This window comes from Coturnix japonica, unplaced genomic scaffold (assembly GCF_054131305.1).
Source record: "Coturnix japonica strain WE unplaced genomic scaffold, WE-NBRP24 Scf133, whole genome shotgun sequence".
NCBI classification, from domain to species: Eukaryota; Metazoa; Chordata; class Aves; order Galliformes; family Phasianidae; genus Coturnix; species Coturnix japonica.
In genome coordinates, this window is record NW_028189036.1 from 40,055 (window position 1) to 67,508 (window position 27,454).

Here is a 27,454-nt window from a genome sequence, read left to right on the forward strand (position 1 = left end):
ATTTGGGTGACCCCCCCCCATTGGGTGCCCTCCCCTCCCCATTGGGTTCCCCCCCTCCCATGTGTGTCCCTCCCCCTCCCTCCCCCCCCCCCCCGCCCCCCATTGGGTGCCTTCCTTGTCCCCCCCTTCGACCCCCCCCCCATTGGGTTCCCCCCCCTCCCCACCCATTGGGTGCCCCCCCATGTGTGTCCCTCCCCCTTTCCCCCCCCTCATTGGGTGCCCTCCCCTTCAACCCCTCCCCCCCCCACCCATTGGGTACCCCTCCCTGCCCCTCCCCATTGGATGCCCCCCCCATTGTGTGTCCCTCCCCCTCCCCCCCCCCACTGGGCCCCCCCCCACTGGTTGAACCCCCCCCATTGCCCCCCCCCCCCATTGGGTGCCCCCCCCCCCCATGTGTGTCCCTTCCCCTTCCCCCCCCCCACATTGGGTGCTCTCCCCTTCAACCCCTCCCCCCCCCACCCATTGGGTGCCCCTCCCCCTTCAACCCCCCCCCCCATAGTGTGTCTGCTCCTCCCCCCCCCCATTGGATGCCCCCCCCCATAGTGTGTCCCTCCCCCCCCCCAATTGGATGCCCCTTTCCCCTCCCATAGTGTGTCTGCTCCTCCCCCCCCCATTGGATGCCCCCCCCCCCATTGGATGCCCCTCCCCTCCCCCCCCATTGGGTGTCCCTCCCCTCCCCCCCCCATAGGGTTCAGTCTGTGTGTCCCCACCCATGGGTGCTGTCCGTGTGTCTGTGTGTCCGTGTGTCCGTGTGTCCCCACCCATGGGTGCTGTGTGTCCGTGTGTCCGCACCCATCGTGTGTCACCTGTTTGTGGTGGCAACCAGACACAGCCAACACGTCACCTGCAGGTATAGGGCCCTGTGCATCCCATAATGAGCCCTATACATACCATTATAACCCCTATACATCCCATAATGAGCCCTATACATACCATTATAACCCCTGTGCATCCCATAATGAGCCCTATACATCACATAACCCCTATACATCCCATAATGAGCCCTATACATCACATTAGAACCCCTATACATCCCATAATGAGCCCTATACATCACATAGTGATCCCTATACATCACATTAGAACCCCTATACATCCCATAATGATCCCTATACATCACATTAGAACCCCTATACATCCCATAATGAGCCCTATACATCCCATAATGAGCCCTATACATCACATTAGAACCCCTATACATCCCATAATGATCCCTATACATCACATAGTGACCCCTATACATCCCATAATGACCCCCTATACATCCCATAATGACCCCTATACATCCCATAATGATCCCATAATGATGGCCCCTATACATCCCGTAATGGCCCCTATACATCACATATACATCCCATATACATCCCATAATGGCCCCTATACATCCCATAATGATCCCATATACATCCCATAATGACCCCTATACATCCCGTAATGGCCCCTATACATCCCATAATGGCCCCATATACATCCCATAATGACCCCATAATGATGGTGCCTATACTTCCCGTAATGGCCCCTATACATCACATATACATCCCATATCCATCCCATAATGACCCCATAATGGCCCCATATCCATCCCATAATGACCCCATAATGGCCCCATATCTGTCCCATTATCCCCATTACACCCCATTATCCTCCATAGCCCCCATATACCCCCATTGACCCCATTATCCTCCATTATCCCCCATAGCTCCCATTGATCCTATAGCCCCCATTAGCCCCATATACCCCATATCCCCCATTACACCCCATTGACCCCATATCCCCCATTACACCCCATATCCCCCATTACACCCCATATCCCCCATTACAACCCATATACCCCATATCCCCCATTACACCCCATATCCCCCATTACACCCCATATCCCCCATTACAACCCATATACCCCATATCCCCCATTACACCCCATATCCCCCATTACCCCCCATTACCCCCATAGCCCCTATATACCCCATTACCCCCATTATCCTCCATTATCCATTATTGATCCTATAGCCCCCATAGTCCCCATTGACCCCATATACCCCATATCCCCCATTACACCCCATATCCCCCATTACACCCCATATCCCCCATTGACCCCATATCCCCCATTACCCCCCATTACCCCCATAGCCCCTATATACCCCATTACCCCCATTATCCTCCATTATCCATTATTGATCCTATATTCCCCATTAGCCCCATATACCCCATATCCCCCATTGACCCCATTGACCCCATATCCCCCATTACACCCCATATCCCCCATTACACCCCATATCCCCCATTGACCCCATATCCCCCATATACCCCATATCCTCCATTGACCCCATATCCCCCATTACACCCCATATCCCCCATTGACCCCATATCCCCCATATACCCCATATCCCCCATTGACCCCATATCCCCCATTACACCCCATATCCCCCATTACACCCCATATCCCCCATTACAACCCATATACCCCATATCCCCCATTACACCCCATATCCCCCATTACCCCCCATTACCCCCATAGCCCCTATATACCCCATTACCCCCATTATCCTCCATTATCCATTATTGATCCTATATTCCCCATTAGCCCCATATACCCCATATCCCCCATTAACCCCATTGACCCCATATCCCCCATTACACCCCATATCCCCCATTACACCCCATATCCCCCATTACACCCCATATCCCCCATTGACCCCATATCCCCCATTACCCCCCATTACCCCCATAGCCCCTATATACCCCATTACACCCCATATCCCCCATTGACCCCATATCCCCCATTACACCCCATATCCCCCATTGACCCCATATCCCCCATATACCCCATATCCCCCATTGACCCCATATCCCCCATATACCCCATATCCCCCATTGACCCCATATCCCCCATTACACCCCATATCCCCCATTGACCCCATATCCCCCATATACCCCATATCCCCCATTGACCCCATATCCCCCATATACCCCATATCCCCCATTGACCCCATATCCCCCATTACACCCCATATCCCCCATTGACCCCATATCCCCCATATACCCCATATCCCCCATTGACCCCATATCCCCCATTACACCCCATATCCCCCATTGACCCCATATACCCCATATCCCCCATTACACCCCATATACCCCATATCCCTCATTACACCCCATATCCCCCATTGACCCCATATACCCCATATCCCCCATATCCCCCATATCCCCCATTGACCCCATATCCCCCATTACACCCCATATCCCCCATTGACCCCATATACCCCATATCCCCCATATCCCCCATATCCCCCATTACACCCCATTACTATCCCCACCCACCCCATAACTGTCCCCACCCCCCCCATTGTCGTCACCCCATGTGTCACGCAGGGCGCATCCCGACCGGCCCCATATTGGGGTCAAAGTCCCCCCCCCCCGACCTCATATAGGGCCGCCGTCACCCCATATGGGGACACACAGATCCAAAGGGCACACGCTGCGCCCCATGGGGACGGGGGGGGCACTGCTGGGGTGGCTGCTGGCAGGTAGGGCCTTATGGGGGCTTATGGGGGGCTTATGGGGTCCTTATGGGGGTAATGGGGTCCTTATGGGGTCCTTATGGGGTCGTTATGGAGTTGTTATGGGGTTGTTATGGGGGTAATGGGGTCCTTATGGGGTCCTTATGGGGTCCTTATGGGGGGTAATGGGGTCCTTATGGGGCATTATGGGGTTGTTATGGGGGTAATGGGGTCCTTATGGGGTCCTTATGGGGTCCTTATGGGGTCGTTATGGAGTTGTCTATGGGGTCGTTATGGAGTTGTTATGGGGTATTATGGGAGGTAATGGGGGTCCTTATGGGGGTAATGGGGTCCTTATGGGGGTAATGGGGGTCCTTATGGGGTTAATGGGGTCCTTATGGGGGTAATGGGGTCCTTATGGGGTCCTTATGGGGTCGTTATGGAGTTGTTATGGGGTATTATGGGGGGTAATGGGGTCCTTATGGGGCATTATGGGGTTGTTATGGGGGTAATGGGGTCCTTATGGGGTCCTTATGGGGTCGTTACGGAGTTGTCTATGGGGTCGTTACGGAGTTGTTATGGGGTATTATGGGGGGTAATGGGGTCCTTATGGGGGTAATGGGGTCCTTATGGGGTCGTTATGGTGTTGTTATGGGGTATTATGGGGGGTAATGGGGTCCTTATGGGGTCCTTATGGGGGGTAATGGGGTCCTTATGGGGCATTATGGGGTTGTTATGGGGGTAATGGGGTCCTTATGGGGTCCTTATGGGGTCCTTATGGGGTTGTTATGGGGTATTATGGGCGGTAATGGGGGTCCTTATGGGGGTAATGGGGGGTCACTGCTGGGGTGGCTGCTGGCAGGTAGGGGCTTATGGGGTCTTATGGGGGGGGTTATGGGGTCGTTATGGGGGTAATGGGATCCTTATGGGGTCCTTATGAGGGGTAATGGGGTCCTTATGGGGGTAATGGGGTCCTTATGGGGTCCTTATGGGGTCGTTATGGAGTTGTTATGGGGTATTATGGGAGGTAATGGGGGTCCTTATGGGGTCGTTATGGAGTTGTTATGGGGTATTATGGGAGGTAATGGGGGTCCTTATGGGGGTAATGGGGTCCTTATGGGGGTAATGGGGTCCTTATGGGGGTAATGGGATCCTTATGGGGTCCTTATGGGGTCGTTATGGGGTCGTTATGGAGTTGTTATGGGGTATTATGGGGGGTAATGGGGGTCCTTATGGGGGTAATGGGGTCCTTATGGGGGTAATGGGATCCTTATGGGGGTAGTGGGGTCCTTATGGGGGTAATGGGGGGGTTATGGGGGCATTATGGGGGCATTATGGCGGTAATGGGATGTTTATGGGGTGCTTATGGAGTTAATGGGGTCCTTATTGGGTTAATGGGGTCCTTATGGGGCATTATGGGGTCCTTATGGTGTCATTATGGGGGTAATGGGGGCATTATGGGGGTAATGTAATGGGGGCAATGGGGGTAATGGGGTGGCTGCTGGCAGGTAGGGCCTTATGGGGGTCTTATGGGGGGGTTATGGGGTCCTTATGGGGTCCTTATGGTGTTGTTATGGGGGTAATGGGGTTGTTATGGGGGTAATGGGGACATTATGGGAAGAAATGGGGAAAAATAGGGAGAAAAGGGGAGAAAAGGGGGAAATGGGTGGAAAATTGGGGGGAAATGGGAAAAAATGGGGGGAAATGGGGAAAATGGAGGAAAATGGGGAGAAAATGGGGGGAAATTGGGGGAAATAGGGGGAAAATGGGGAGAAATGGGGGAAAAATTGGGGAAAATTGGGAGAAATGGGGGAAAATTGGGAAAAATTGAGGAAAAACTGGGAAAAATTAGGGAAAATGGGGAAAAATGGGAGGAAAATTAGGGGAAAATGGGAAAAATTGGGAGAACTGGGGGGAAATTGGGGGAAATAATGGGGGAAAATAGGGGGAAAATGGGGGAAATGAGAGGAAAATAGGGAGGAAATGGAGGAAGAATAGGGAAAATGAAGGGAAAAATGGGGAGAAATTGGGCAAATTTGGTAGAAAATGGGGAAAAATGGGGACAATGGGGACAAATGGCTCCTAATGGCCCCAAATGGGGACAAATGGGGACAAAAGGGAACATATGGCCCCAAGTGGCCCTAAATGGGGACAAATGACTCCAAATGGCCCCATGTGGCCACAAAATGGCCAAAAAATGGGGACAATTGGGACAAATGGGCACAAATGGCTCCAGATGGCCCCAAATGGGGACAAAAGGGAACATATGGCCCCAAGTGGCCCTAAATGGGGACAAATGGCCCCAAATGGGGACAAATGGCCCCAAGTGACCCCAAATAGCCCCAAATGGCCCCAAATGGCCCCAAATGGGCACAAATAGGCCCAAATAGCCCCAAATGGGGACAAATGGGGACAAGCTGACGTGTGTTTCTCTTGCAGCCACCGCAGTGACATTGACCGTACAGACAACTGCCAGTGTCACCCCCACCATCAACGTCACCCCAACCAACGTCAACCCCAATAGTGACAACCCCATCAATGACAACCCCATTGATGTCAACCCCAACAGTGACACCTCCATCAGTGTCACCCCCAATAGTGTCACCTCCAATAGTGACACCCCCACACGGACCTCAGGGGGGGCCTCCGTTGGTTCCCCCAGCACTTTATGGACCTCTATGGACGGTACCGGCTCCGAGGGGACAATGACAGACAGCACCCATGGCACCACCAATGGGGGCACCACCAATGGGGGCACCACCAATGGGGGCACCACCTCTACTGTCACCTCCATCGATGTCACCTCATCTACTGTCACCTCATCTACTGTCACCTCATCTACTGTCACCTCGTCTGATGTCACCTCATCTGCTGTCATCCCCAATGGTGGCACCACCATTGATAGCACCTCATCTACTGTCACCCCCAATGATGTCACCTCATCTACTGTCACCTCGTCTGATGTCACCTCTGTCACCTCCAATGGTGGCACCACCATCGATGTCACCTCATCTACTGTCACCTCCATTGATGACACCTCATCTACTGTCACCTCCAATGGTGGCACCACCATCGATGTCACCTCATCTGATGTCACCTCATCTACTGTCACCCCCAATTATGTCACCTCCTCTACTGTCATCCCCAATGATGACACCACCATTGATGTCACCTCATCTGCTGTCACCTCATCTGATGTCACCTCCACTGCTGTCACCTCCAGTGCCACCACCACCATCGATGCCACCTCATCCACTGTCACCTCCTCTACTGTCACCCCCAATGGTGGCACCACCATTGATGTCACCTCATCTACTGTCACCTTGTCTGATGTCACCTCATCTACTGTCACCTCCTCTACTGTCACCCCCAATGATGTCACCTCATCTACTGTCACCTCCAATGGTGGCACCACCATCGATGGCACCTCCAATGATGTCACCTCACCTACTGTCACCTCATCTGATGTCACCTCCACTGCTGTCACCTCCATCGATGTCACCTCATCTACTGTCACCTCCTCTACTGTCACCTCATCTACTGTCACCTCATCTACTGTCACCTCATCTGCTGTCACCTCCAATGATGGCACCACCATCGATGTCACCTCATCTACTGTCACCTCCAATGATGGCACCACCATCGATGTCACCTCATCTGCTGTCACCTCCAATGATGGCACCACCATCGATGTCACCTCATCTACTGTCACCTCCACAGGAACCACCCCCACCGATGTCACCTCCACTGCCGTCACCTCCACTGCCATCATCACCTCCACTGCTGTCACCCCAACTGAAGTCACCCAGTCAGATGCCACCACCATGGATGTCAGCTCCCCTTCTGCTGCCTCCACTGCTGTCAGCTCTAGTGGCACCACCACCGATGTCACCTCCACTGCTGTGACCCCCACTGGATCCACCCCCACTGCTGTCAGCTCCACTCCAACCTCAGCAGTGTCTCCTACAGCCTCTGCTACAACCAAAGGAGCCTCCACCGCTGTCACCCCCTCTACTGTGACCCCCACTGGAACCACCCCGACCAATGTCCCCTCCTCTATGGCCACCACCATCGATGTCAGCTCCTCTACTGTCACCCCCACTGCTCTCACCTCCACTCCAACCTCATCAATGTCCCCTACAGCCTCTGCTACAACTGAAGGAACCTCCACTGCTGTCACCTCCTTGTCCGTCACCCCCACAAGTGGCACCACCATCCATGTCCCCTCCTCTACTGTCACCCCCACTGCCACCACCTCCTCTACTGTCACCTCCACTGGAACCACCCCCACTGCTGTCCCCTCCTCTACTGTCACCACCATCGATGTCACCTCCCATTCTGCTGCCTCCACTGCTGTCAGCTCCTCTAGTGGCACCACCTCAGATGTCCCCTCCTCTACTGTCACCTCTCCTGATGTCACCCCCACAACTGCCACCCCCACTTCAGTCCCCTCCACTCCAACCTCATCAATGTCCTCTACAGCCTCTGCTACAACCGAAGGAGCCTCCACTGCTGTCCCCTCCTCTACTGTCACCCCCACTGGAACCACCCCCACCAATGTCCCCTCCTCTACTGTCCCCACCATTGATGTCACCCCCACTTCTGCTGCATCCACAGCTTCCAGCTCCACTGTTGTCACCTCTCCTGCTGTCACCCCCACCACTGCCACCACAACTGAAGTCACCCCCACAGCTGTCACCTCCTCTACTGTCACCCCCACATCTGCCACCACCATCGATGTCACCTCCCCTTCTGCTCCCTCCACTGCTGTCAGCTCCTCTAGTGGCACAACCTCAGATGTCCCCTCCTCTTCTGTCACCTCCACTGGTTCCACCACCACCAATTTCCCCTCCTCTACTGTCACCCCCATAACTGTCACCTCCCCTTCTGCTGCATCCACTGCTGTCACCCCCACCACTGTCACCCCAACTGAAGTCACCACCTCAGACGTCACCCCCACCTCTGTCCCCTCCACAGCTGTCACCCCCACTGGAACCACCCCCACTTCAGTCCCCTCCTCTATGGCCACCACCATTGATGTCACCTCCCATTCTGCTGCATCCACTGCTGTCACCCCAACTGCTGTCAGCTCCTCTACTGTCACCCCCACTGCTCTCACCTCCACTCCAACCTCATCAATGTCCCCTACAGTCTCTGCTACAACTGAAGGAACCTCCACTGCTGTCACCTCCTCTATTGTTATCTCCTCTACTGTCACCTCTCCTGTTGTCACCCCCACAACTGCCACCCCCACCTCTGTCCCCTCCACTCCAACCTCATCAATGTCCTCTACATCCTCTGCTACAACCAAAGGAGCCTCCACTGCTGTCACCTCCACTCCAACCTCATCAATGTCCTCTACAGTCTCTGCTACAACTGAAGCTGCCTCCACCACTGTCACCTCCTCTACTGTCACTCCCACTGGAACTACACCCACCAATGTCCCCTCCTCTATGGCCACCACCATCAGTGTCACCTCCCCTTCTGCTGCATCCACTACTGTCACCTCTCCTGATGTCACCCCCACCACTGTCACCCCGACTGAAGTCACCTCCTCTGCTGTCCCCTCCACTCCAACCTCATCAATGTCCTCTACATCCTCTGCTACCTCCACTGCTGTCACCCCCTCTGGAACCACCCCCACTGCCATCACCTCATCTGCTGTCACCACGGTTGATGTCACCTCCTCAGATATCCCCTCTACTGCCATCTCTTCCCCCTCTGTCACCCCCACTGCCACCACCTCCTCTACTGTCACCCCCACTGGAACCACCCCCACCAATGTCCCCTCTTCTACTGCCACCACCATCGATGTCAGCTCCCATTCTGCTGCATCCACTGCTGTCACCCCCACCACTGTCACCACAACTGAAGTCACCACCGTTGATGTCACCTCATCTGCTGTCACCTCCACTGCTACCTCATCAATGTCCTCTACATCCTCTGCTACAACTGAAGGAGCCTCCACTGCTGTCACCTCCCCTGGAACCACCCCCACTGCTGTCATGTCATCTACTGTCACCCCCACAGATGTCACCTCTTCTGCTACCACCTCCTCTTCTGTCACCTCCACTGGAACCACCCCCACTGCTGTCATGTCATCTACTGTCACCTCCTCAGCTGTCCCCTCCACTCCAACCTCACCATTGTCCTCTACAACCTCTGCTACAACTGAAGCAACCTCCACTGCTGTCACCTCTACTGTCACTCCCACTGGAACCACCCCCACCAATGTCCCCTCCTCTATGGCCACCACCATCGATGTCTCCTCCCATTCTGCTGCATCCACAGCTGTCACCCCCACCACAGTCACCCCCACTGGAACCACCCCCACAGCTGTCACCTCCACTGCCATCTCTTCCACTGCTGTCAGCTCTACCTCTGTCACCCCCACTGCTGTCATGTCATCTACTGTCACCTCCTCAGATGTCACCTCCACTCCAACCTCATCAATGTCCTCTACAGTCTCTGCTACGACTGAAGGAGCCTCCACTGCCGTCACCTCCTCTACTGTCACCCCAACTGCTGTCACCTCCTCTGGAGCCACCCCCACTTCAGTCACCCCCACTGCTGTCCCCTCCACATCTGTCACCACCATCGCTGTCACCTCCCCTTCAGTCACCCCCACAGCTCTCACCTCTTCTGCCATCTCTTCCACTGCTCCCCACTCCACTCCCACATCACCACTGTCCTCTACAGTCTCTCCTACAACCGAAGGAGCCTCCACTGCTGTCACCTCCACTACAGTCACCTCTTCTGCCACCACCTCGTCTACCGTCACCCCCACTGGAACTACACCCACCAATGTCCCCTCCTCTATGGCCACCACCATTGATGTCAGCTCCACTTCTGCTGCATCCACTTCTGTCCCCTCCTCTACTGTCACCTCTCCTGCTGTCACCCCAACCTCTGCCCCCTCCACTGCTACGTCATCAGTGTCCTCTACAGTCTCTGCTACAACTGTGGGTGCCTTCTCTACTGTCACCTCCTCTGGAGCTACACCCGCTGCTGTCCCCTCCTCTACTGTCACCTCCTCTAGTGGCACCTCCACTGCTGTCACCCCCACTGGAACCACCCCCACCAATGTCCCCTCCTCTACTGCCACCACCATCAGTGTCACCTCCCCTTCTGCTGCATCCACTACTGTCACCTCTCCTGATGTCACCCCCACCACTGTCACCCCGACTGAAGTCACCTCCTCTGCTGTCCCCTCCACTCCAACCTCATCAATGTCCTCTACATCCTCTGCTACCTCCACTGCTGTCACCCCCTCTGGAACCACCCCCACTGCCATCACCTCATCTGCTGTCACCACGATTGATGTCACCTCCTCAGATATCCCCTCTACTGCCATCTCTTCCCCCTCTGTCACCCCCACTGCCACCACCTCCTCTACTGTCACCCCCACTGGAACCACCCCCACCAATGTCCCCTCCTCTACAGCCACCACCATCAGTGTCACCTCCCCTTCTGCTGCATCCACTGCTGTCACCCCCACCACTGTCACCCCAACTGAAGTCACCACCATTGATGTCACCTCATCTGCTGTCCCCTCCACTCCAACCTCATCAATGTCCTCTACAGCCTCTGCTACAACCGAAGGAGCCTCCACAGCTGTCACCTCCTCTGCTGTCACCCCCACATCTGCCACCACCATCGATGTCAGCTCCCCTTCTGCTGCCTCCACTGCTGTCAGCTCCTCTAGTGGCACCACCACCGATGTCACCTCCACTGCTGTCACCTCCACTGGTTCCACCCCCACTGCTGTCATGTCATCTACTGTCACCCCCACAGATGTCACCTCTTCTGCTACCACCTCCTCTTCTGTCACCTCCTCTGGAACCACCCCCACAGCTGTCATGTCATCTACTGTCACCTCCTCAGCTGTCCCCTCCACTCCAACCTCACCATTGTCCTCTACAACCTCTGCTACACCTGAAGCAACCTCCACTGCTGTCACCTCTACTGTCACTCCCACTGGAACCACCCCCACCAATGTCCCCTCTTCTACTGCCACCACCATCGATGTCTCCTCCCATTCTGCTGCATCCACAGCTGTCACCCCCACCACAGTCACCCCCACTGGAACCACCCCCACATCTGTCCCCTCTGCTGCCATCTCTTCCACTGTTGTCACCCCCACTTCTGCTGCATCCACAGCTTTCAGCTCCACCGTTGTCACCTCCACTGCTGTCACCCCCACCACTGCTACAACTGAACATACCACCTCAGCTGTCCCCTCCGCTACTGTGACCCCCACTGGAACCAGCCCCACTGTTGTCACCTCCTCTACTGTCACCACCATCGATGTCACCACCCATTCTGCTGCCTCCACTACTGTCACCTCTCCTGATGTCACCCCCACCACTGCCACCACAACTGAAGTCACCACCTCAGATGTCACCTCCACTGCCATCTCTTCCACCTCTGTCACCTCCTCAGATGTCACCTCCTCTACTGCCACCACCATCGATGTCACCTCCCCTTCTGCTGCCTCCTCTGCTGTCACCCCCACCACTGTCGCCCCAACTGAAGATACCACCACAGCTGTCACCTCCTCTACTGTCACCCCCACTTCAGTCACCCCTACTGATGTCCTCTCTACTGCCATCTCTTCCACTGCTGCCACCTCCTCTACTGTCATCTCCTCTGGAGCCACCCCCACAGCTGTCACGTCATCTACTGTCCCCTCCACGTCTGTCCCCTCCACTCCAACCTCATCAATGTCCCCTACAGCCTCTGCTACAACCGAAGGAGCCTCCACTGCTGTCACCCCCACTGGAACCACCCCCACCAGTGTCCCCTCCTCTACTGCCACCCCCATCGATGTCACCTCCCCTTCTGCTGCATCCACTGTTGTCACCCCCACTTCTGCTGCATCCACAGCTTTCAGCTCCACCGTTGTCACCTCCACTGCTGTCACCCCCACCACTGCTACAACTGAACATACCACCTCAGCTGTCCCCTCCGCTACTGTCACCCCCACTGGAACCACCCCCACTGCTGTCACCTCCTCTATTGTCACCACCATTGATGTCACCTCCCCTTCTGCTGCATCCACTGCTGTCACCCCCTCATCTGTCCCCTCCACTCCAACCTCATCAATGTCCTCTACAACCCCTGCTACAACTGAAGGAACCTCCACTGCTGTCACCTCCACTGGAACCACACCCACCAGTGTCCCCTCCTCTACTGCCACCACCATCGATGTCAGCTCCACTTCTGCTGCATCCACTGCTGTCACCCCCACCACTGTCACCCCAACTGAAGTCACCACCTCTGATGTCACCTCCACTGTTGCCCCCTCCACTACTGTCACCTCCTCTACTGTCACCCCCACATCTGTCCCCTCCACTCCAACCTCATCAATGTCCTCTACAGTCTCTACTACAACTGAAGGAACCTCCACTGCCATCACCCCCTCTACTGCCACCCCAACTGCTATCACCACCATCGATGTCACCTCCCCTTCTGCTGCACCCACAGCTGTCACCTCCACTGCTGTCACGTCTCCTGCTGTCACCCCCACAACTGCCACCCCAACAGAAGTCAGCACCACAGCTGTCACCTCCTCTACTGTCAGCCCCACTTCTGTTACCTCCATTGCTGTCACCTCCACGAGTGGCACCACCACAGAAGTCACCTCATCTGCTGTCACCCCAACTGAAGTCACCAGCTCAGATGTCACCACCACTGATGTCACCTCCAATTCTGTCACCACCATCGACGTCACCTCCAGTTCTGCTGCATCCACTGCTGCCGGCTCCTCCACTGTCACCTCTCCTGCTGTCACCTCCACAACAGCCACCCCAACTGAAGTCACCACGTCAGATGTCACCACCGTCGATGTCACCTCCACTGCTGTCACCTCCTCTACTGTCACCCCCACTGGAACCACCCCCACCGATGTCACCTCGACATCATTCACCACCATCGATGTCACCTCCACTTCTGCTGCCTCAACTGCTGTCACCTCCACAGCTGTCACCTCTCCTGATGTCAGCCCCACTGCTGTCACCTCAACTGAAATCACCTCCACTGCTGTCACCTCTATGGGTATCACATCCTCTGCTGTCACCCCAACAACTGTCACCTCCGCTGGAGCCACCTCCACAGCTGTCACCTCTTCTGCTGTCACCTCAACTGAAGTCACCTCCTCCGTATCCACCCCAACTGATGTCACCTCCACTGCTGTCACCTCAGCTGTTGAAACCACCTCTGCTGTCACGTCTTCAGGTGTCACCTCCACGTCTGTCACTCCCACTGGTGTCACCTCCACAGCTGAAAGCTCCACTGCTGTCACCTCTATGGGAGTCACCTCCACTGCTGTCACCTCTATGGGAGTCACCCCCACTGCTGTCACCTCAACTGAAGTCACTTCATCTGCTGTCACCTCTATGGGCATCACTTCCTCTGCTGTCACCCCAACAACTGTCACCTCTATGGGAGCCACCTCCACAGCTGTCACCTCTATGGGAGTCACCTCCACAGCTGTCACCTCTATGGGAGTCACCTCCACAGCTGTCACCTCTCCTGATGTCAGGCCCACTGCTGTCACCTCAACTGAAGTCACCTCCTCTGCTGTCACCTCCTCTGCTGTCACCTCCTCTGCTGTCACCTCTCCTGATGTCACCCCCACAACTGCCACCTCAACTGAAGTCACCTCCTCCGTATCCACCCCAACTGCTGTCACCTCCACTGCTGTCACCTCAGCTGTTGAAACCACCTCTGCTGTCACCTCCACATATGTCACCTCCACGTCTGTCACCTCCACAGCTGAAAGCTCCACTGCTGTCACCTCTATGGGAGTCACCTCTCCTGATGTCAGCCCCACTGCTGTCACCTCAACTGAAGTCACTTCATCTGCTGTCACCTCTACAGGCATCACATCCTCTGCTGTCACCCCAACAACTGTCACCTCCACTGGAGCCACCTCCACAGCTGTCACCTCTTCTGCTGTCACCCCAACTGAAGTCACCTCATCTGTTGTCACCACCAGTGCCGTCACCTCCATTGATGTCACCTCTCCTGCTGTCACCTCTACTGGCTTTACCCCCACTGCTGTCACCTCTACAGCTGTCTCCACAACTTCTGTCACCTCCACCGATGTCACCTCTCCTGATGTCAGCCCCACAACTGCCACCTCAACTGAAGTCACCTCCTCCGTATCCACCCCAACTGATGTCACCTCCACTGCTGTCACCTCAGCTGTTGAAACCACCTCTGCTGTCACCTCTTCAGGTGTCACCTCCACGTCTGTCACTCCCACTGGTGTCACCTCCACAGCTGAAAGCTCCACTGCTGTCACCTCTATGGGAGTCACCTCCACTGCTGTCACCTCTCCTGATGTCAGCCCCACTGCTGTCACCTCAACTGAAGTCACTTCATCTGCTGTCACCTCTACAGGCATCACATCCTCTGCTGTCACCCCAACAACTGTCACCTCCACTGCTGTCACCTCTTCTGCTGTCACCCCCACTGCTGTCACCTCATCTGTTGTCACCACCAGTGCCGTCACCTCCATTGATGTCACCTCCACTGCTGTCACCTCTACTGGCTTTACCCCCACTGCTGTCACCTCTACAGCTGTCTCCACAACTTCTGTCACCCCCACCGATGTCACCTCTCCTGATGTCAGCCCCACAACTGCCACCTCTACGGGCATCACCTCCTCTGCTGTCACCCCGACAGCCATCACCTCCACTGCTGTCACCTCTCCTGATGTCAGCCCCACTGCTGTCACCTCAACTGAAGTCACCTCCTCTGCTGTCACCTCAGCTGCTGTCACCTCCACTGCTGTCACCTCAGCTGTTGAAACCACCTCTGCTGTCACGTCTTCAGGTGTCACCTCCACGTCTGTCACCTCCACAGCTGAAAGCTCCACTGCTGTCACCTCTATGGGAGTCACCTCCACTGTTGTCACCTCTCCTGATGTCAGCCCCACTGCTGTCACCTCAACTGAAGTCACCTCCACTGCTGTCATCTCTACAGGCATCACATCCTCTGCTGTCACCCCAACAACTGTCACCTCCACTGGAGCCACCTCCACAGCTGTCACCTCTTCTGCTGTCACCTCAACTGCTGTCACCTCAACTGCTGCCCCCTCTACTGGTATCACCACCACTCCTGTCACTTCCAGTGGTGTCACCCCTACAGCTGTCACCACTACAGCTGCCATAACCACCTCTGCTGTCAGCTCCTCTGGATCTACCCCAACTGCTGTCACCTCTCCTGATGTCACCCCCACAACAGCCACCTCAACTGAAGTCACCTCCTCTGGATCCACCCCAACTGATGTCACCTCCACTGCTGTCACCTCAGCTGTTGAAACCACCTCTGCTGTCACCTCTTCTGCTGTCACCTCTACTGAAGTCACCTCCTCTGGATCCACCCCAACTGCTGTCACCTCCACTGCTGTCACCTCAGCTGTTGAAACCACCTCTGCTGTCACCTCTTCAGGTGTCACCTCCACAGCTGAAAGCTCCACTGCTGTCACCTCTATGGGAGTCACCCCCACTGCTGTCACCTCAACTGAAATCACCTCCACTGCTGTCACCTCTACAGGCATCACATCCTCTGCTGTCACCCCAACAACTGTCACCTCCGCTGGAGCCACCTCCACAGCTGTCACCTCTTCTGCTGTCACCCCAACTGAAGTCACCTCCTCCGTATCCACCCCAACTGGTGTCACCTCCACTGCTGTCACCTCAGCTGTTGAAACCACCTCTGCTGTCACCTCTTCAGGTGTCACCTCCACGTCTGTCACCTCCACGTCTGTCACCTCCACGTCTGTCACCTCCACGTCTGTCACCTCCACGTCTGTCACCTCCACAGCTGAAAGCTCCACTGCTGTCACCTCTATGGGAGTCACCTCCACTGCTGTCACCTCTCCTGATGTCAGCCCCACTGCTGTCACCTCAACTGAAGTCACTTCATCTGCTGTCACCTCTACAGGCATCACATCCTCTGCTGTCACCCCAACAACTGTCACCTCCACTGGAGCCACCTCCACAGCTGTCACCTCTTCTGCTGTCACCCCAACTGATGTCAGCTCTACAGGCATCACCTCTTCTGCTGTCACCCCCACTGCTGTCACCTCATCTGTTGTCACCACCAGTGCCGTCACCTCCATTGATGTCACCTCCCCTGCTGTCACCTCTACTGGCATCACCTCCACTGCTGTCACCTCTTCAGCTGTCTCCACAACTTCTGTCACCCCCACCGATGTCACCTCTCCTGATGTCAGCCCCACAACTGCCACCTCTACGGGCATCACCTCCTCTGCTGTCACCCCGACAGCCATCACCTCCACTGCTGTCACCTCTCCTGATGTCAGCCCCACTGCTGTCACCTCAACTGAAGTCACCTCCACTGCTGTCACCCCAACAACTGTCACCTCCACTGGAGCCACCTCCACAGCTGTCACCTCTTCTGCTGTCACCTCAACTGAAGTCACCTCCTCTGGATCCACCCCAACTGATGTCACCTCCCCTGCTGTCACCTCAGCTGTTGAAACCACCTCTGCTGTCACCTCTTCAGGTGTCACCTCCACGTCTGTCACCTCCACGTCTGTCACTCCCACTGGTGTCACCTCCACAGCTGAAAGCTCCACTTCTGTTACCTCGATGGGTGTCACCAGCACCGATGTCACCACAACTGCTGTCACCCCCACAACTGTCACCTCAACTGAAGTCACCTCCACTTCTGTCACCTCTACAGGCATCACTTCCTCTGTTGTCACCCCAACAACTGTCACCCCAACAACTGTCACCTCCACTGGAGCCACCTCCACAGCTGTCACCTCTTCTGCTGTCACCCCAACTGCTGTCACCTCAACTGCTGCCCCCTCTACTGGTATCACCACCACTCCTGTCCCTTCCAGTGGTGTCACCCCTACAGCTGTCACCCCCACTGCCATAACCACCTCTGCTGTCAGCTCCTCTGGATCTACCCCCACTGCTGTCACCTCTTCAGGTGTCACCTCCACTGTCACCACCTCCACTGTCACCTCCTCCGTATCCACCCCAACTGATGTCACCTCCACTGCTGTCACCTCAGCTGTTGAAACCACCCCTGCTGTCACCTCTTCAGGTGTCACCTCCACGTCTGTCACCTCCACGTCTGTCACTCCCACTGGTGTCATCTCCACAGCTGAAAGCTCCACTGCTGTCACCTCTATGGGAGTCACCCCCACTGCTGTCACCTCAACTGAAGTCACTTCATCTGCTGTCACCTCTACAGGCATCACATCCTCTGCTGTCACCCCAACAACTGTCACCTCCACTGGAGCCACCTCCACTGTCATCTCCACTGCTGTCACCCCTTCTGTCACCTCCACGGGTGTCTCCACAACTGCCATCACCCCCACCATTGTCACCTCCTCTGCTGTCACCCAAACCACTGCCAGCCCATCTGAAGTCACCTCCACTGCTGTCACCTCCACCTCAGATGTCACCTCCACAGCTGTCACCTCCACTGCTGTCACCCCAACTGATGTGACCTCTTCTGCTGTCACCCCAACTGAAGTCACCTCAACTGCTGCCCCCTCTCCTGGTATCACCACCACTCCTGTCACTTCCAGTGGTGTCACCCCTACAGCTGTCACCTCTACTGCTGTCACCACAAATGAAGTCACCTCCACTGCTGTCAGCCCTACAGCTGTCACTTCATCTGTTGTCACCTCCACTGCTGTCACCACTATCGATGTCACCTCAACTTCTGCTGCCTCCACTGCTGTCACCTCCTCTGATGTCACCTCTGCTGTCACCTCCACGGCTGTCACATCCATTGGTCCCTCCACCTCAGATGTCACCCCCACAGCTGTCACCTCCTCTGCTGTCACCTCAAGTGCCATCACAGCCACCGCTGTCACCTCCACTGGAGCCAACCCAACTGCTGTCACCTCCTCTGCTGTCACCCCTGTGGATGTCACCTCGACCAGTGTAACCACCTCCACTGTCACTCCCACTGCTGTCACCTCTACTGGGTCCACCCCCACAGATGTCACCTCATCTGCCATCACCTCCACAGCCATCACCTCTTCAGGTGTCACCTCCACTGCTGTCACCTCCTCTGATGTCACCTCAGCTCTCAGCACAACGGCTGTCACCTCCATTGGTCCCTCCACCTCAGATGTCACCTCACCTGCTGTCACCACCACTCCTGTCACCTCCTCTGCTGTCACCTCAAGTGCCATCACAGCCACAGATGTCACCACCACCGCTGTCACCTCATCTGCCATCACTCCTGCCATCACATCCACAGCCATCACCTCCATTGATGTCACCCCCACAGATGTCACCTCTCCAGATTTCACCTCCACCAGCGTCACCACCTCCACTGTCACCCCCACGGATGTCACCTCCACTGCTGTCACTTCTACTGCTGTCACCTCCCCAGATGTCACCTCCACTGGTGCCACCACTTCTGCTGTCACCTCCACAGCTGTCACCCCAACAGATGTCACCTCCTCTGCTGTCACCTCCTCTGTTGTCACCTCCACTGCCATCACCTCCATTGATGTCACCTCTCCTGATGTCACCCTGACAACTGCCACCTCCACTGAAGTCACCCCCACAGCTGTCACCTCCACTGATGTCACCACCACAGGTATCTCTACCTCTGCTGTCACCTCTGCTGCCATCACCCCCACTGCTGTCACCTCCACTGGAGCCACCTCTGCGGATGTCACCTCATCTGTTGTCACCTCCACAGCTGTCACCCCCACGGATGTCACCTCAACTGGCCCCCCAACTGCTGTCACCTCCACTGCCGTCACCTCTCCAGATGTCACCTCCACTGCTGTCACCTCCACTGCTGTCACCTCCACAGCTGTCACCTCTCCTGATGTCACCCCAACTGCTACCCCAACAGATGCCACCTCCTCTGCTGTCACTTCCACTGGTGTCACCACCTCCGATGTCACCTCCACTACTGTCACCTCTACAGATGTCACCTCCACTGGCATCACCTCCTCTTCAGTCACCCCCACAGCTGTCACCTCCACTGGTGCCACCACTTCTGCTGTCACTTCCACTGCTGTCACCGCCACGGATGTCTCTACCTCTGCTGTCACCTCTTCTACCATCACTGCCGCATCTGTCACCTCTACAGATGTCACCACCACTGCCATGACTTCCACTGCTGTCACCTCGAGTGCCATCACTGCCGCTGATGTCACTTCCACTGCTGTCACCCCCACGGATATCACCTCCACTGCTGTGACTTCTACTGCTGTCAGCTCCACAGATGTCACCTTCACAGCCACCTCCACTGCTGTCACCTCTACAGATGTCACCTCCACTGGTGTCACCTCATCTGCCGTCACCACCACCGATGTCACCTCCCCTTCTGCTGCCTCCACTGCTGTCACCTCCTCTGATGGCACCCCCACAGCTGTCACCACCAGTGGTCAAACCACCTCTGATGTCACTTCATCTGGTGTCACCCCCACAGCTGTCACTCCCACAGCTGTCACCTCCACTGGAGCCACCCCAACTGATGTCACCTCTACCGCTGTCACCTCCACTGCTGTCACCTCCTCTGACGTCACCTCAGCTCTCAGCACCATGACTGTCACCTCCATGGGTCCCTCCACCTCAGCTGTCACTTCCACTGCTGTCACCCCCACCGTTGTCACCTCCACTGTTACCTCCACTGATGTCACCCCAACTGCCGTCACCTCCTCTGCTGTCACTTCTACTGCCATCACCTCTCCAGATGTCACCTTCACTGGTGCCATCTCCACTGCTGTCACCTCCACAGCCACCTCCACTGCTGTCACTTCATCTGCTGCCACCTCGAGTGCCATCACTGCCTCCACTGTCACCCCCACTGGGGCCACCCCCACGGATGTCACCTCCTCTGGCATCACCTCCACTGATGTCACCTCTACAGATGTCACCTCTACAGCCACCTACCCTCATGTCTCCTCCTCTGCTGTCACCTCCACTGCTGTCACCCCTACAGATGTCACCTCTACAGCCACCTACCCTGATGTCTCCTCCTCTGCTGTCACCTCCACTGCTGTCACCCCCACAACTGCCACCCCAACTGAATTCCCCACCTCCGATGTCACCTCCTCTTCTGTCACCCCCACTGCTGTCACCTCTACTGCCATCACCTCTCCAGATGTCACCTCCACTGGAGCCACCCCCACAGATGTCACCTCTCCTGGTGTCACCCCCACAACTGCCACCCCAACTGAAGTCACCACCTCCGATGTCACCTCCACTGCTGTCACCTCTTCTACCATCACTCCCACGGATGTCACCTCCACTGCTGTCACCCCAACAGACGTCACCTCTATGGATGTCACCTCATCTGTTGTCACCACCACTGCCATCACCTCCACCGATGTCACCTCAAGTGCCATCACTGCCACTGCTGTCTCCTCCACTGATGTCACCTCCATTGGGGTCACCTCCACTGCTGTCACTCCTACAGATGTCACCTCATCTGTTGTCACCACCACTGCAGCCACCCCAACTGCTGTCACCTCTACAGACACTACCTCAATGGCTGCCACCTCCACAGCTGTCACCTCCTCTGCTGTCACTGCCGCAGATGTCACCTCCTCAGATGTCACCTCATCTGCTGTCACCTCCACTGCTGTCACCTCTATGGATGTCACCTCCATAGCCACCTCCCTGCCCGTCCCATCCACCACCGTCACCTCTACAGATGTCACCACCACTGGTGAAACCACCTCTGCTGTCACCCCCACAACTAACACCCCCTCTGCTGTCACCACCATCGATGTCACCCCCTCTGCTGTCACCACCATCGATGTCACCTCCACTGCTGTCACTTCTACTGCCATCACCTCTCCAGATGTCACCTCCACCGCTGTCACCCCTACAGATGTCACCTCCACAGCCACCTCCACTGCTGTCACCTCTTCTGCTGCCACCTCAACTGCCATCACTGCCACCGATGTCACCTCCACTGCTGTCACCTCTCCTGGTGTCACCCCTACAACTGCCACCCCAACTGAAGTCACCACCTCCGATGTCCCCTCCACTGCTGTCACCTCCACTGGCATCACCTCCACTGATGTCACCTCCTCTGCTGTCACCTCAAGTCCCATCACCCCCACAGATGCCACCTCAACTGTTGTCACCCCGACAGATGTCACTTCTATGGATGTCACCTCATCTGTTGTCACCTCCACTGCCATCACCTCCACCGATGTCACCTCCACTGCCATCACCTCCACTGATGTCACCTCTTCAGGTGTCACCCCCACTGCTGTCACCACCACGGATGTCTCTACCTCTGCTGTCACCTCCTCTGCCATCACTCCCTCAGATGTCACCTCAACTGTTGTCACCCCAACAGACGTCACCTCTACAGCTGTCACCTCATCTGCTGTCACCTCTTCAGGTGTCACTTCCACTGCCATCACCCCCACAGATGTCACCTCTACTGCTGTCACCTCCACTGCCATCACTCCTACAGATGCCACCTCAACTGTTGTCACCCCAACAGACGTCACCTCTACAGCTGTCACCTCATCTGCTGCCACCTCCACTGCCATCACCTCCACCCATGTCACCTCTTCAGGTGTCACCTCCACCCATGTCACCTCGACTGCCATCACTGCCACAGATGTCACCTCCAGTGCTGCCAGCCCTACAGATGTCACCCCTATGGATGTCACCTCCTCTACTGCCACCCCAACTGCTGTCACCTCCTCTGCCGTCACCTCTCCTGATGTCACCCCCACAACAGCCACCCCAACTGCTGTCACCTCCTCAACTGAAGTCACCTCCTCTGCTGTCACCTCCTCTGGAGCCATCCCAACAGATGTCACCTCTACGGATGTCACCTCCACTGCTGTCACCTCCACTGCTGTCACCCCTACAGATGTCACCTCCACCGGGGCCACCACCTCCACTGTCACCTCTACAGATGTCACCTCCACTGCTGTCACCCCTACAGCTGTCACCTCCACCGGGGCCACCACCTCCACTGTCACCTCTACAGCTTCCACCTCCACTGGTGTCACCTCCACTAAAGCCACCTCTACAGCTTCCACCTCCACATCTGTCACCTCCACTCGTGCCGCCCCCACCAACACCACCTCCCCCAACGCCACCTCCTCTGCTGTCACCCCCCCACGCTCAACCTCCGCTCCTCCAAGGACCACCACGGCAACCACCACCCACGTCGTCACCACCCCTTCAGGTAACAGCCATCACAATGTCACCCCCATCCCAATGTCACCCCCACCCCAATGTCACCCCCACCCCAATGTCACCCCCACCCCAGTGTCACCCCCATCCCAATGTCACCCCCACCCCAATGTCACCCCCATCCCAATGTCACCCCCACCCTAATATCACCCCCACCCCAATGTCACCCCCACCCCAATGTCACCCCCACCCCAATATCACCCCCACCCCAGTGTCACCCCCACCCCAATATCACCCCCACCCCAATGTCCCCCTCACCCCATCATCACTCCCACCCCACTGTCACCCCCATCCCAATGTCACCCCCATCCCAATGTCACCCCCACCCCAGTGTCACCTTCATCCCAATGTCACCCCTATCCCACTGTCACCCCCATCCCAATGTCACCCCCACCCCATGGTAGTCTCTATCCCAACATCACCCCCCACCCCATGGTAGCCCCCACCCCATTGTCACTCCCACCCCATGGTCACCCCCTTTCTATCCTTCTCTCCAATCCATTTCCACCCCTTCCCCCCCCAATTTCCACCCCCCCCCATCCTCACGTCCATCACGTTGTCACCTTTGTTTTATTGTCACCTCCACCCCACTGCCACCACCACGTCACTGTCACCTCCACCCTATAGCCGCCTCCACCCTATGGCCACCTCCACCCTATGGCCGCCTCCACCCTTATGGCCACCTCCGCCCCACTGTCACGTTGTCACCTCCCACCCCATTATCACCTCTACCCCATTCTCACACCCACCCCTCTGTCACCTCCCACCCCATTGTCACCTCCCACCCCATTGTTACCCCTACCTTACTGTCACCTCTCTCCCCATTGTCACCTCTACCCCATTCTCATTTCCACCCCATTGTTACCCCCACCCCATTGTTACCCCCACCCCATTGTTACCCCCACCCCATTATCACCTCCATCCCATTGTCACCTCCACCCCATTGTTACCCCCACCCCATTGTTACCCCCATCCCATTGTCACCTCCTCCCCATTCATGAGGTCCCCCTGTGTCACCTCTGGTCCCCTCCATGACGTCCCCAAGTGTCCCCTCCATTTTCCTCTGTGGTGTCCCCCCTTGTCCCCTCCATGTTGTCCCCCATGTCCCCCCTTGTCCCCTCCATGATGTCCCCACGTGTCCCCTGCTGACCCCCCCATGTCCCCCCAGGTGTGTGTTACAACGGTGGCACCCACGACGGCATTAAATGCATCTGCCTCCCCGACTTCTTTGGACCCCAGTGCGAGTTCCCCACCGACACCATCGACACCACTGTCCGTAAGTGCCCTTCCTCTTCCTCTTCCTCTTCCTCTTCCTCTTCCTCTTCCTCTTCCTCTTCCTCTTCCTCTTCCTCTTCCTCTTCCTCTTCCTCTTCCTCTTCCTCTTCCTCTTCCTCTTCCTCCTCTCCTTCTTTTCCTTCCTCCTCCTCTTCCTCTCCCTCTCCCCTTCCTCTCCCTCCTCTTCCAGCTCCTCTTTTCCTCTCCCTTCCTCTCTTCCTTCTCCTCCTCTTTTCCTTCTTTTTTCTCCTCTTCATCCTCTTTATCCTCTTCTTCCTCTTCCTTCTCCTCTTCTTCTTCTTCCTCCTCTTCCTTCTCCTCTTCCTCTTCTTCCTCCTTCTTTTCCTCCCCTTCTTCCTCTTCCTCCACCTCTTTCTCTTCTTCTTCATCTTCCTCCTCTTTTTCTTCTTCCTTTTCCTCCTCCTCTTCCTCCTCTTCTTCTTATTCCTCTTCTTTCTCCTCTTCCTCTTCCTCTTCCTCTTCCTCTTCCTCTTCCTCTTCCTCTTCCTCTTCCTCTTCCTCTTCCTCTTCCTCTTCCTCTTCCTCTTCCTCTTCCTCTTCCTCTTCCTCCTTTCCTTCTTTTCCTTCCTCCTCCTCTTCCTCTCCCTCTCCCCTTCCTCTCCCTCCTCTTCCTACTCCTCCTTTCCTCTTCCTTCCTCTCTTCCTTCTCCTCCTCTTTTCCTTCTTTTTTCTCCTCTTCCTCCTCCTCTTCCTCTTCTTCCTCCTCCTATTCCTCCTCTTATTATTATTCCTCCTCTTTCTTCTCCTCTTCTTCTTCTTCCTCCTCTTCCTCCTCCTCTTTCTCTTCTTCTTCATCTTCCTCCTCTTCCTCTTCTTCCTCTTCCTCTTCCTCTTCCTCCTCTTATTATTATTCCTCTTCTTTCTCCTCTTCCTCTTCCTCTCCCTCTCCCTCTCCCTCCTCTCCCTCCCCCCCCTTCCCATTCCCATCTCATTTCAGCCCCTTTTCCCCCTCAGCGTCGTCGGGTTCCACGGTGGCGGCTGCGGAGCTGGTTGTGACCGTCACCAACTTCAACTACAGCCAGGAAATGGAGGACACACAGTCCGACGTCTACCGGCAGTTCGGGGAGCACTTCCGGAAGGAGGTCAGGGGTCACTTCCTGTCTTTGGGGTCTCACTTCCTGTCTTTGGGGTCTCACTTCCTGTTTGGGGGGGCCCCACTTCCTGTCTTTAGGGTCCCACTTCCTGTGTTTGGGGTCCCACTTCCTGTTTTTGGGGTCTCACTTCCTGTCTTTGGGGTCTCACTTCCTGTTTGGGGGGGCCCCACTTCCTGTCTTTAGGGTCCCACTTCCTGTCTTTAGGGTCCCACTTCCTGTCTTTGGGGTCCCACTTCCTGTCTTTGGGGTCTCACTTCCTGTTCTTGGGGTCTCACTTCCTGTCTTTAGGGTCCCACTTCCTGTCTTTGGGGTCTCACTTCCTGTCTTTGGGGTCTCACTTCCTGTTTGGGGGGGCACCACTTCCGGTCCTGGGGTCCCACTTCCTGTTTCGGGAGGTGCGTCACTTCCTGTTTGGGGGGATCCACTTCCGGTTTCGGTTTCATTTCTCCCTGGCGGCCATCTTGCAGATCAGGAAGATCTACGGGGACGTTCCCAGTTACCACGGGGTCAACATCATCAAACTCAGGTCTGCTGTGGGGCCGGGGGCTTTTGGGGTCGGATTTGGGGTCTGGGGGCTTTTGGGGTCGGATTTGGGGTCTGGGGGCTTTTGGGGTCAGATTTGGGGTCTGGGGGCTTTTGGGGTCGGATTTGGGGTCGGGGGGCTTTTGGGGTCGGATTTGGGGGGATTTTAGGGTCAGTTTAAGGTCAGCTTTGGGGTCGGGGGCTTTTGGGGTCGGGGGGCCTTTGGGGTCAGATTTGTGGTTGGGGGCCTTTTAGGGTCAGAATTGGGGTCAGTTTTGGGGTCTGGGGGCTTTTGGGGTCAGATTTGGGGTCAGCTTTGGGGTTGGGGGGCTTTTAGGGTCAGATTTGGGGTCAGGGGGGATTTTGGGGTCAGATTTGGGGCCGGGTATGGATTATGGGGTCGGGGGGCTTTTAGGGTCAGATTTGGGGTCAGCTTTGGGGTTGGGGGGCTTTTGGGGTTGGCTATAGGCCCGGGGGGGCTTTTTGGGGTCACATTTGGGATTGGGGGGGGGATTGGGGGTATTCGTCTGTATTCGGCTGTGGGGCCGGGGGCCTTTTGGGGTCAGATTTCGGGTCAGATTTGGGGTTGGATTTGGGGTTGGATTTGGGGTCAGATTTGGGTTTGGGGTCAGATTTGGGTTTGGATTTGGGTTTGGATTTGGGGTTGGATTTGGGGTTGGATTTGGGGTCAGATTTGGGTTTGGGGTCGGATTTGGGTTTGGGGTCAGATTTGGGGTTGGATTTGGGGTCGGATTTGGGTTTGGGGTCGGATTTGGATTTGGGGTTGGATTTGGGTTTGGGGTCAGATTTGGGGTCGGATTTGGGGTCAGATTTGGATTTGGGGTTGGATTTGGGGTCGGATTTGGGTTTGGGGTCAGATTTGGGTTTGGGGTCAGATTTGGGGTCAGATTTGGGGTTGGATTTGGGGTCAGATTTGGGTTTGGGATCAGATTTGGGGTTGGATTTGGGGTCAGATTTAGGGTCAGATTTGGGGTCAGATTTGGGTTTGGGGTCGGATTTGGGTTTGGGGTCAGATTTAGGGTCAGATTTGGGTTTGGGGTTGGATTTGGGTTTGGGGTTGTATTTAGGATCTGATCTCTTTGCAGCCCCGTCACCACGCAGCTGAGCGGCCCCATAAGTCGATCCCGCATCCGGAGAGACACCAATTTCGGGTAAAGTGACCCCAAAACTTGGGGAGAAAATGGACCTTTTTGGGGTTTTGGGGTTGGGGGGGTTAAAGTTACACCAAAATGGGTGAAATAAACCCAATTTTGGGGTCAGGGACTGAAAGATGACCCCAAAAATGGGGGAAGGAAACGTGGTTATGGGGTTGGAGGTTGGGGTTGGCTTTAGGGTTTAGGATTTGGGCTTTAGGATTTGGGGTTTGGGGTTGGCTTTAGGATTTAGGATATTGGGTTTGGGGTCAGATTTGGGCTTTAGGGTTTAGGGTTGGCTTTAAGGTTTAGGGTTTGGGGTCAGATTTGGTCTTTAGGATTTAGGGTTTGGGGTCAGATTTGGGCTTTAGGGTTTGGGGTTTGGGGTTGGCTTAAAGCTTTAGGGTTTGGGGTCAGATTTGGGCTTCAGAATTTGGGATTTAGGGTTGGCTTTAAGGTTTAGGATTTGGGCTTTAGGATTTGGGGTTTGGAGTTGGCTTTAGGGTTTAGGATATTGGGTTTGGGGTCAGATTTGGGCTTTAGGGTTTAGGGTTGGCTTTAAGCTTTAGGATTCGGGGTCATATTTGGTCTTTAGGATTTGGGGTTTGGGGTCAGATTTGGGCTTTAGGATTTGGGGTTTGGGGTTGGCTTTAAGGTTTAGGATTTGGGCTTTAGGATTTGGGGTTTGGGCTCAT

At 55.7% G+C, this 27,454-nt stretch overlaps 2 protein-coding genes across 4 annotated transcripts in view; both read left to right on the forward strand.

Moving 5' to 3' along the window:
• The first annotated feature begins 3,415 nt into the window (after positions 1 to 3,415).
• LOC107306990 (uncharacterized) overlaps positions 3,416 to 27,454 on the forward strand; it is a 30,587-nt gene continuing 6,548 nt past the window's right edge. The window contains exons 1-7 of one of the 3 annotated variants that reach the window (XM_085535584.1): positions 3,416 to 3,524; positions 5,937 to 16,518; positions 16,564 to 22,685; positions 23,862 to 23,969; positions 24,944 to 25,071; positions 25,551 to 25,609; positions 26,712 to 26,777. In XM_085535584.1, coding sequence (XP_085391710.1) covers positions 3,446 to 3,524; positions 5,937 to 16,518; positions 16,564 to 22,685; positions 23,862 to 23,969; positions 24,944 to 25,071; positions 25,551 to 25,609; positions 26,712 to 26,777 — 17,144 coding nt within the window. In that variant the 5' untranslated portion in view covers positions 3,416 to 3,445. Of the gene's footprint in view, positions 3,525 to 5,936; positions 22,686 to 23,861; positions 23,970 to 24,943; positions 25,072 to 25,550; positions 25,610 to 26,711; positions 26,778 to 27,454 lie in introns of all 3 variants that reach the window. The other 2 variants (XM_085535585.1, XM_085535583.1) reach the window with 2 other exon arrangements.
• On the forward strand, positions 23,981 to 24,922 carry LOC146751115 (uncharacterized; the record flags this gene model as incomplete). The annotated part of the gene is made up of 1 exon (XM_085535568.1): positions 23,981 to 24,922. A coding segment is annotated over one exon (942 nt), but the record flags the coding sequence as incomplete, so codon positions are not given.